The 12295-nt window shown below is 40.5% G+C and overlaps 1 protein-coding gene across 1 annotated transcript in view; it reads right to left on the reverse strand.

Moving 5' to 3' along the window:
- Positions 1–12295, reverse strand: part of LOC142198045 (guanylate cyclase soluble subunit beta-2-like) — a 60089-nt gene that overhangs the window by 31466 nt on the left and 16328 nt on the right. Inside the window, exons 7-10 of the mRNA XM_075268845.1 lie at positions 12166–12292; positions 8321–8424; positions 6098–6314; positions 3927–4247 (exon numbers count right to left, since the gene is read on the reverse strand). Coding sequence (XP_075124946.1) covers positions 3927–4247; positions 6098–6314; positions 8321–8424; positions 12166–12292 — 769 coding nt within the window. The remainder of the gene's footprint in view (positions 1–3926; positions 4248–6097; positions 6315–8320; positions 8425–12165; positions 12293–12295) is intronic.

Below are 12295 nucleotides of genomic sequence, written 5' to 3' on the forward strand. Positions count from 1 at the left end.
AAATTGTGGGTGCACGTAACCCCAATATATTCTTTGAATTCCCAGTCAGACACTGGCACTATATGGCAGTAGCAAGAAATGAGGGTATTTGTATTCCCAATATACTCTTTGAATTCCCAGTCAGACAATGGCACTGTATACCAGTAGTAAAAATTGTGGGTGCACGTAACCCCAATATATTCTTTGAATTACCAGTCAGAAACTGGCACTATATGGCAGTAGCAAGAAATGAGGGTATTTATAACCCCAATATATTCTTTGAATTCCCAGTCAGACAATGGCACTGTATACCAGTAGTAAAAATTGTGGGTGCACGTAACCCCAATATATTCTTTGAATTCCCAGTCAGAAACTGGCACTATATGGCAGTAGCAAGAAATGAGGGTATTTATAACCCCAATATATTCTTTGAATTCCCAGTCAGACAATGGCACTGTATACCAGTAGTAAAAATTGTGGGTGCACGTAACCCCAATATATTCTTTGAATTCCCAGTCAGAAACTGGCACTATATGGCAGTAGCAAGAAATGAGGGTATTTGTATTCCCAATATACTCTTTGAATTCCCAGTCAGACAATGGCACTGTATACCAGTAGTAAAAATTGTGGGTGCACGTAACCCCAATATATTCTTTGAATTCCCAGTCAGACACTGGCACTATATGGCAGTAGCAAGAAATGAGGGTATTTGTATTCCCAATATACTCTTTGAATTCCCAGTCAGACAATGGCACTGTATACCAGTAGTAAAAATTGTGGGTGCACGTAACCCCAATATATTCTTTGAATTACCAGTCAGAAACTGGCACTATATGGCAGTAGCAAGAAATGAGGGTATTTATAACCCCAATATATTCTTTGAATTCCCAGTCAGACAATGGCACTGTATACCAGTAGTAAAAATTGTGGGTGCACGTAACCCCAATATATTCTTTGAATTCCCAGTCAGAAACTGGCACTATATGGCAGTAGCAAGAAATGAGGGTATTTATAACCCCAATATATTCTTTGAATTCCCAGTCAGACAATGGCACTGTATACCAGTAGTAAAAATTGTGGGTGCACGTAACCCCAATATATTCTTTGAATTCCCAGTCAGAAACTGGCACTATATGGCAGTAGCAAGAAATGAGGGTATTTGTATTCCCAATATACTCTTTGAATTCCCAGTCAGACAATGGCACTGTATACCAGTAGTAAAAATTGTGGGTGCACGTAACCCCAATATATTCTTTGAATTCCCAGTCAGACACTGGCACTATATGGCAGTAGCAAGAAATGAGGGTATTTGTATTCCCAATATACTCTTTGAATTCCCAGTCAGACAATGGCACTGTATACCAGTAGTAAAAATTGTGGGTGCACGTAACCCCAATATATTCTTTGAATTACCAGTCAGAAACTGGCACTATATGGCAGTAGCAAGAAATGAGGGTATTTATAACCCCAATATATTCTTTGAATTCCCAGTCAGACAATGGCACTGTATACCAGTAGTAAAAATTGTGGGTGCACGTAACCCCAATATATTCTTTGAATTCCCAGTCAGAAACTGGCACTATATGGCAGTAGCAAGAAATGAGGGTATTTATAACCCCAATATATTCTTTGAATTCCCAGTCAGACAATGGCACTGTATACCAGTAGTAAAAATTGTGGGTGCACGTAACCCCAATATATTCTTTGAATTCCCAGTCAGAAACTGGCACTATATGGCAGTAGCAAGAAATGAGGGTATTTGTATTCCCAATATACTCTTTGAATTCCCAGTCAGACAATGGCACTGTATACCAGTAGTAAAAATTGTGGGTGCACGTAACCCCAATATATTCTTTGAATTCCCAGTCAGAAACTGGCACTATATGGCAGTAGCAAGAAATGAGGGTATTTGTATTCCCAATATACTCTTTGAATTCCCAGTCAGACAATGGCACTGTATACCAGTAGTAAAAATTGTGGGTGCACGTAACCCCAATATATTCTTTGAATTCCCAGTCAGACACTGGCACTATATGGCAGTAGCAAGAAATGAGGGTATTTGTATTCCCAATATATTCTTTGAATTCCCAGTCAGACAATGGCACTGTATACCAGTAGTAAAAATTGTGGGTGCACGTAACCCCAATATATTCTTTGAATTACCAGTCAGAAACTGGCACTATATGGCAGTAGCAAGAAATGAGGGTATTTGTATTCCCAATATATTCTTTGAATTCCCAGTCAGACAATGGCACTGTATACCAGTAGTAAAAATTGTGGGTGTATATAGCCCCAATTCTATTGCTAGGGGACTTGCAGGGTATTTCTGGGGTGAAGGTGGGGGGGCACACCGTTGGAACGGGTATCGGGGTATATATCGGGTATACGGGAATACACTGACAGTGTATTCCATTCAGGATCCTGGGAAAGCTGGGTTGCGGCGATTGAGCCCGTCAGTGCCACGTTACACTGACAAGCTTCTCCCTGGAATTTAGCTCTTACAAGAGCTGTTGGTTGTCTTCTCCTTCCTATCCTAGCCTGTCCCTGCCTACCCAGAATCTAAGCCCTAGCTAGCTGGACGGAAACCTCCGTCCTCGGTGAATTGCAAGCTCAGAATGACGCGAAGCTGGGCGTCGCTGTTCTTTTAAATTAGAGGTCACATGTTTTCGGCAGCCAATGGGTTTTGCCTACTTTTTTCAACGTCACCGGTGTCGTAGTTCCTGTCCCACCTACCCAGCGCTGTTATTGGAGCAAAAAAGGCGCCAGGGAAGGTGGGAGGGGAATCGAGTAATGGCGCACTTTACCACGCGGTGTTCGATTCGATTCGAACATGCCGAACAGCCTAATATCCGATCGAACATGAGTTCGATAGAACACTGTTCGCTCATCTCTATTTGAATACAATGTTTGAGTGACAAGGGAAAGGAGGACCATGCAAAAGTTTGGGAACCCTTGTAGATTTGTGTGCTCAGATAACTTTGACCGAGGTCTCAGACCTTCCTTAGGGATATAGCTTGTTCACTATCATTGTTAGGAAAGGCCAAGTGATACAACTGTTACAGCTTTATAAATACTCAGCCTCCTCTAATCTTGTGCCAAAAAACAGCAGCCATGAGTTCTTCTAAGCAGCTGCCTAGCACTCTGAAAATGGTGAAGGCCACAAAGCAGGAGAAGGCTGTAAGAAGATAGAAAAGGGTTTTAAATTGCCCTTTCCTCAATTCTAAATGTAATTAAGAAATGGCAGTTACGGGAACAGTGGAGGTCAAGATAAGGTCTGCAAGACCAAGACAAATCTGCATCAGGTACAGATTTGCTTTTGAAAACATCATTAAATTCAAGATTGGCTCCAGGCTTTTGGCCCCGTCCAATCAAAATGTATACCAAGTGTTTATTTACTAATCCAAAATTTTTAAGAGCCAATCTTGAGTTTATAGATGATAATATATTTTTTTTCCCCAAAATATACATTGAGGATGTGTCATCTGTAATGTTATGCCTTCTGAAGATCATTTTATCTTCAACTTGCTTAACTCTTCACAATAACAGTCATTTTGACCATGGGTGTCCAAACTTTTGCATGCCGCTGTATATAGTGTTATACTCTATGTTTTAAGCCAATTTAAGCTTTGATTTGTACCAAACTTATTCAACCTGAAATAAATCTTTGGACTGAACTATTCAAACCGGAAACAAGATGAATATGCAGAGGTTCTCCCATCTCTACTGTCTACCTTTGGACTTCCTAATGCACCATTTAATAAGTTATGATTTCTATGTTCTGTAAAGATATGCCTTTCCTAATTCTTTATCTAAGCAGTCACTTATCTGGTTTTCTTTATTTGTATATAATTTAATTTTTTATCATGTTTAGATTGATAGATATGTTAGATATCCAGACCTTGATAAAATATAGATATTAAAGTGTAGACTATTATAGAGAAACTCACCTGCTTCTACTCTCTTGCCTTCTTTCAGTTGGTTGGCCACATGTTTGGGAAGCATGGCATATAGTAAAGCCTCTGTCTTCTTTTTCTCTTCTTCTAAATGTTTTGATAGTATTCTCAGTTCTTCTTTTTTCCTCTCGAGCTGGTTAGATAGCTCCATCTCTGCTAATCTTTGCTGGTTTAGTAGAATAAGGTCCCGAGTGACATCATGAGGTGCTATGTCAGAGATGTGCATCTGTCTCTCCTCTAACTCATTCAAGTTGCGCAGCAGAGGAGAGCACAAATATAACATGCATTCCAGAGATTCCATCCATATCATCTGACCTAAAGACAAAAACATGGCTGCTGGTCACTATGAGAGAGACTTATAATAATTATCCTCATGTCAAAGGCTGCAAGGACAGTGCTGAAGCCTTAAAGGGGTTGTCCCATCTCAAGGATCCTATCTATACTGCTAGCTTATCTGGATTTAAGACTTTTCCTAAATACATTGCTTCAGCAAAATTGCTTTGTTTGGCTATTATCTGAGATTATTCACTTCATTGTTTACACTGTGTTTCCATAACCACGGACCTGGGGGTGATCTTATCTCTCCACCCAGGACAAGTAACATAGTTCCCTGCTCTCAGGAGGGAGGAGGAGCTGAATGCTCGGAACAGCTTGTATTTCAGAGCCGTTTATCTCCCAGTTATCAGGTCAGCTAATTGAATTTTGCTGATACTGGCTGAGACAGGGAGTCCATTACCTCTGTATGTGACACAGACCTAAAATGGAGTTTATTGCAAGCTGACTCTTGTTCCTGTAGCATGTAAATTTGGGATTCTCATCACCTATCAAATCCAGCTCTGCTTCATATTGTGCATCTTCTAGTGATACTGTGCTAATTTATTTACAACCATCCCTCATTACTGACTGCAAACATGCACTGCTATGAAGAGAGATAGCAGAGCTGGATTTGTCTGGGAGACAAGTGAAACCCCACCCACCAATTCACCGAGAAAACCAGGAAGTGAACAGAGCACACAGCATGCAGGTTGGTGAACAAGCGAGTTGGGAATACCCCTTTAAGAGTTAAAACTTTTACTACTGTTTCTGGCACAGTTGGAATTTTCTCTCTAGACCTCACTGTTTCCAAGCAATAAGTGAAGTTAGTTTTTTGTGACTCATATATTAATTATTAATTCACATCTCAACAATGCCCCCCCTTGCCTGCTCCTGCCTGACACTGCCCACCTGACAGTACAGAGCCTAACAGCTCTGGTGAGGGCTACAGAAAAAATTCCAACTGTGCTGAAATCAGAGGGGCAGCCCCTATAACACATATCCCACCATAGACTGCATAAAATTGTTATTATTTGTACTTTACTGGTATAGTAAACCACAAAAACATCTTATTTATCAAATTTTCTGCTGAAGAAAATCTATTTTAGCCTGCCCATAGGTCACATAAATAAATATCCAATTCCCTTATCACATGTCTAGTACAAACCCATGAACACTTATCCTTTGACCAAATTTATTAGCATGTAAGTTAATCAAAACTTTTACTGGTTTTATATAATATATTTAGCTATATTTGCTAGCCATAGGATAACACAGGATAGGTGAGAAAGGTTTACTTGATGAGGAGCCCACCCGTCATGTAGAGACCTGCTGAACACTATAGTGGTGTCCCTGAGTTCTCCGTTCCTCCGTGGCACTAGACCATTGTGTTTGAATAGAATGGTGATCGAACATGTGCATGAATGCTCTAAGTCTATAGGACTGACCGAGACAGCCGAGTACAGCACTGTGGATAGGTGATAAATGTCTTTTCTGGGAAAACCCTTTCAAAGCCCATCTGTTTTAAGGCTGTATCATGTATGGATAACTATTATTTTAACTAAATATTGATCATCATATACAGATGTTTGCAAAGTTTAACCTGACAATGATAACTTGTTGCAATCTCACACTTTATCACATAACATAGCTAAAGCAACAGCCACTGAACGCATTACAGTTCTGTACCACAGTGTATTTAATGTGTCACCATTATTTAACGAATTTGGTTTACAATCGGAAAAAAAACAGCTAAGAAAGTATTTTGTTGAATTTAAGTCACATATATTACATGTATTTCCTCTTGCATAGGGTTTTAATGTTTGGGAAGTAACCATTTAAAGAAAACATACCTCTTAATTCCAGCATTGGACGCTCCCTCCATGATTCAGGCATCATCTCTCTCTTTGTCCTAAATACAAACTGACTATTAATGAACTTTCTGACATTAGAAATAGTCAGCGTAACTTCAGGGTGCACTGTGCTGAAATACTGATCTAGGCGAATCCCCATAGTCTGCAGACCAGGAACAATCCTTTGTATGCTCACACCCGCCTGCTTCACCCTCAGCTGAAAATGTGAATAAATAGTCATGAAATAGCATAGAACAACCAAATATCATCATATTTCTCCAGTATATTCTCCTTTCAACACAAAATGCTGCCCTAGTCATATTATACACTTGGTGGCCAGTTTATTATGAGCACCTATTAATATCTTTTGGTCTCTTCTGGTCCCTAAATTAGATTATTATATGTGTAATAATGTTACTGTTACATATCTGTGTAGACCAAGAGCTTGTGGTTATTCTGTAGGGGCTATAATGGTATTGGAAAGTGTCTAGAGCAGCGTAGTATTAATACAGGTCCAATATACTATTAGACCAAGTAGTACAAGAATATTGAGGTATATGGCCTCTAGGAGCGATCAGAGAAGGACTCGTAGGTATAAGTCCTCTATATTCATGAAGTAAGTGATCCCCTATCGCTTCTTGGCAGTGATTGATGACTTGTAGTCTATCAGCATGTAGACTGGTATTACTCTGACTCCGCTCTATTCTTTAATAGCTGCTATTAGCAAAACAGCAGAATAGTTTTCTTCCATTTGGGCTAATAGTAGAGCAGCTCATTGTCCTGGTCAAGGAAATATCAACTCAATAGGCCTGACATTATCATATTCAGCATACAGAAGTATCTAGCAAAAGCCGGTCAGCGCAGACATCATACCCCTAGATACTTTCGGTAAAATCAGTAGACTGCAGCTGCGGTAATACCCAATGCTGGCTAGTCTGCATGACAATACTGCCAGAAGAGGAAAGTAAATGGCTACCAATACTTCAAATGGTTTACAATGATATAGAAAGTATCGTACTGTACTATGATCAAGGGCACCATGGCTGATACGATGAAACTCAGTGGCTTCGGCACTATGGCGGGCATTATGGAGAATCTGGGTGTAATCTTTATGGATGTGGCCACCTAGGCTGGTGCTTTGTTGATATTACATGTACCAATATTAAGAAGACAAGAATCCAGAGCACACGCATATTATGCTTTCATCTATTGCCGCTAGGCTAAATGAATGACACTGAACATGAGGTTATTGGTCTACATTTTCATCAGATTACACAAGCCCACTCACCATTTCATGGTGACCTCATACTACTGAGTCCCTCCGTTAATGGGTGCAGCACTGACAGGCACTACCACCACCATCCCATTGCTTTAACCTCATACTAGTGAGTCCCTCCATTAATGGGTGTAGCACTGACAGGCACTACCACCACCACCCCAGTGCTTTAACCACAGGGGCCTGACAGCGCCCTCTCTACCAAGAGCAGCTCCCATGGCTCAAGGTTCCATCACCCTACAACCAAAGCCCCCCAGGAATAACCAACACCACACAGTACCATACCGTGTGAACAGATTGCACTAATTCCTATGAGTATCAGATCAAGAACAAGCAGACAACCACATTTTTTGCAGGACTTTATATTATGATGGAAACACTGCTGCTAATATTATGGGCACTATGGCTGATAAGTAGGTAGGCACTTATTACATGAGCATTATATTGATGAGCATTAAAGCTTGTTTTTTATGGCTCTTGAACTCTTTGGATATCTGATTTTAACACCCAGAATTGACTAAACAAACAGCTGTCAGGGGTTGTTTCTACACCAAAGGTGCAGCATCCCAAAACGCTCTCAGTCATCAGATACACTGGTTTCCTCCTACACAGACCAGTACTAAAATAAATCTAATTGACAATGGAAGCAGCCTGCTAGTGAGCCTTCTTCATGGATAGCTTTGGCCAACTCAACTTATCAGGATAGCAACTCACATTGTTGTGTAATATCAAGAATATATTTAGACCTTGTCCTGCACCAATTATTGGGCCTGAATTACAGCAGCAATCACAGTATTACCAGGACTATACAATACCCTTAGCCAATAGCTCCCAGCACCTTCCTGTTTGTAGCTTTAGTCATTCTCTATTTCATTACAACACAATTGTAGTAATAGTGAACAGTGTGAAATCACTTCAGTATTATGGAGGAGGATATAGTCTCTTACCTCTTCATCAAACACTATATGAAATGGAAGCCCATTACAAAATGTTTTAACATCAACCCAGAGAGTCTTTGGATATACAGGCAGAAATCCTCTCAACATTTTACCTGCAACAAAAATGTGTTAATTCTATTAGGTTCATAAGTGCTAATATTGGTTCAGTAACATCAGCTGAGATCAGGGTCAATAGTAAATTGATCGGCAGCCGCTGAGCCTTTCTACTGATGGGTCTGATGTCGTAATGAAACTAATTTAGTAGATCAGAGATAAAATGATATGTAAGTTTATGGAGCGAAACTATTTAAATTAGCTGAAAAGGTGAAGACATTACATTTGTAGGAGACATCTTCATTACACGGAGGAGCATGGATCTGCTTTATTTCCTAAAAAACATCAGTAATTCTGAGCACAAAGCTGGCGGGTATCTTAGATTGGCCTAGAATTTTAAACGGAAAATACCTTTCCTTTGCATTTTCAAGTATCTATCTATCTATCTATCTATCTATCTATCTATCTATCTATCATACATACATACATACATACATACATACATACATTTCTAATATTAGTTAGGTTGCTTACTACACATATTTGATACCTTACAATTTTACCTGTTAATCCTTACTAACCAGTGGAGTATAAAGCAGCCATGGGGCCCCAGGCAAAGTCTGTACTTTTACTATAGCTAACTTTGCATTGAATTTCCACATAGCCCTGCAATCCTGAGATGGGGTTCCCTAAATGCCCTGTGTAAAGAAAGCACTTGTACTTATGCTCAGCCACTCACTTCTGTGGGACATTCAACACCAGCAACCTTGACAAATCCCATAGAAGTGAATAGGGTAGTTGCTGAGCAAGGATAGTCTAGCTTGAGAAAAGTGTCATTAGTGAGAAAACCCCTTTAGTTTCTTCCAGACAGCCCATCGACTATACAAAACAGCTATTCCCTGGCTGCAGGGAGCCTGAATAGTGGTGTAGACAGTGGCGTAACTACCGCCGTAGCAGCAGAGGCAGCTGCCACAGGGCCCGGGACATTAGGGGCCCGGCGATAGCCGCTACCGCTGCCATCATTATACTCGGGGGTCTATTCGGAAGCCCCCCCCCCCTACACACTGTTACTTACCTCTCCATGAACCGGGCAGGCTTCGGCCTAGTCGTCTGACGTCTCATGACCCTGGCCGGCGTCCTGAGTCATGTGACGTCTGACGTAATTGAAGATGGACTACTTCGGAGGCCGACAGTGTAGGAGCCGGGAGATAGGTGAGCAACACAGTTTTTTTTTATGTTTTTCTCCCCCCTGGGTCTCTGATTATTAAACTCTGGGGTCTGAAAAGACCCCAGATTATAATAATTGTTTATGGCTGTCCACAGTGGGACACTATGGGGTACAATACTGTGTGCAGGGGCCACTATGGGGGATAATACTGTGTACAGGGGCCACTATGGGGCATAATACTGTGTGTAGGGGCCACTAAGGGACATAATACTGTGTGCAGGGGCCACTATGGGGGAAAATACTGTGTACAGGGGCCACTATGGGGCATAACAGAGCACGCAGGAATGCGTAGAAGGGGGGGGTCGGTCGAGGTCGTCGGTGTCGGTCGGGGGGGAGGGCCATGTCAAAAGTTCGCCACGGGGCCCCGACATTCCTAGTTACGCCACTGGGTGTAGATCAATGTGCCTTGCAATGGTTTTTAGTGATATCCCACTAGGGTACTTGAACCAGCAATGCATTGATCACTGCTTCAGTACTATAGACTGCAGATGCATAGGCTGACTTCCTCACTTCTGGGCAGGATCAACCATGTACGGGGGGCTACTAACAGCCCGATGTCACTAGCCAGACCCCGGGCTGCAGATGCATATCGGTATCCCCTGATCTGACCACGGAATCCAAGGGGTTGAAACCCACAATCAGAGCTGCGCTCCGACCAGAGGATATGAAGCAGGGTGTTAGCTGTTAGTTACAACTAATGCCCACTCCCGATGCCATGGGCAGTTGCAAAGGGGTTAAAGGGCTGTGACATCACAGGACTGACTGCTGATTGCCTGCACGCATGGCATTGTGGGTGATCCTGGATGTCCTAACGTGCAGCAGCTATTTTTGGAAAAAATGCAATTCGTTATCACAAAGCATGAGGAAATACGGATTCAATGTGAATCAAATATTTCCTGAAATTCGGAGTGAATCCCACTTCGCCAGCTTTGATTCGCTCATCTCTAGAAGCTACCATGATACAATCATGTGATCGCCTTGGGGCCGGGAATTGAATAAACTAGAGGATTAACGTAAGCTCTCCATTATAGCCAAGTAGGCAACATTCATTCTGCAATTGTAAACAATATGTGTCTCCTATGTAATTACCCCAAGAGGAAAAACTATGAAAAAAAAAAAAAATTGTAGCACTTTCCTATAAAAGGAAAACACAAAAAATGAGGAAAACAAACACGTTTGCTTACATTTTCTCTGATAGTAAACTAAAGAAATAACAAATACAAATAAAATAACGGAAAAAAGCTGCAAAAATTATTTCGATAACACAAAGGAAAAACAATTGGTATAGCCCAATATAAACCCACATGTACAAAAAAAAATCCCTAACATTTGTCCCGTTCTGAATCAGTATTCCAAGAATAAGAAGTTGAATTTTAAATTATTCACCATTAATTTACAAATCCAAATAAGAATAATCATTAAAACATAACTTTTAATGCATGCCAATAAAAACAAATGAACTAATAAATATAATAAATAATTAGAATGGCTTCAACAGGTAAACAAATAAATCCATTGATCCAAACGACTTGAGACACAGCGGTCAACAGAAAATAAAACCACCACTAAAAAGTGCATAGGATCCGTCGTTGTGTGGTTTTATATATATATATATATATATATATATATATATATATATATATATACATATATACACACACACACATACACACACTATATCGCAGTAATAAAACAGGCAACAATGCTGTAATTAAATATGTTAGCTTGTAATCAAACCAGCAGTCAGCCTGTAACTTCTACCCACATATGTGCTAAACAAAGCACGCAATACAAAGGTGAATAATCATGTATGCCAACCCCTTCCGAATCAGGGAAAATGGTCCAGGCCTGAAGTGGTTAAAGCAGCAAATAGTTTCAAAAAAAGAAAACTTTATAGCTGGCCATATATAATAGGTATGTATTGGCCAAACCCACAAATATACATGGAGGCCTCTGGATTCTTCTGTGATAGCTGATGTCTGGGGAGATAAGGAATGGGTAGCTAGATAATACAATACCCATTACTTGTACTCCGGAGGGATAGGCCAACCCCAAGAGTATCTGGCAGTGGTTTATCCCCCTCTCCCCATTTAAAACCAAAGCATACTTGGCTAAGCTGCGTGTGCATGTGTCTGTGGGATCACAAGGGAAAGCTGACGACTGATGCGTATGTCTAGCCTAAGATTACTTTGGTCTCCAGTTTGTTCTTTATGACTTTTAAATCTCATTCTGAATTCCTAGAATTCTGCATTACATTTGCCATTACCTCTTTAATTCTAACCTTCTATTATCCACAGTTATCACAAACTGTTCCTCGCCTCTTAGAAAACATGGCTCCATTAGCTGTCAATATCTTAACATACAACTCCATTCACTATAACATAACGCAGACTAATAAAAGAGATGCCCAGTAGTTACAATGTAATGCTGAATATCCAAATTTGTACCCAGAATACAGAAAATAAAGCTCTGTGCACACTTTATATATTTCCATAAGACAAATTACGCCAAGCTTTATAATATCTTATCCATCCTTTTTGACAAGGAGACAATAAGACTGAAGTATAAATACCTCTTCCAAACTGAACAATGCCTCGTATGGTCCCCCAGTGATTCTTCTTCTTTACAGGGCAGACAGATACTTGGTTTGCTCTGTCTCGCAGTTTATTAACAGCATTTTCAATAGACTGTGAAGTAATCTA

The sequence above is a fragment of the Leptodactylus fuscus genome, chromosome 3 (assembly GCF_031893055.1).
Source record: "Leptodactylus fuscus isolate aLepFus1 chromosome 3, aLepFus1.hap2, whole genome shotgun sequence".
NCBI classification, from domain to species: Eukaryota; Metazoa; Chordata; class Amphibia; order Anura; family Leptodactylidae; genus Leptodactylus; species Leptodactylus fuscus.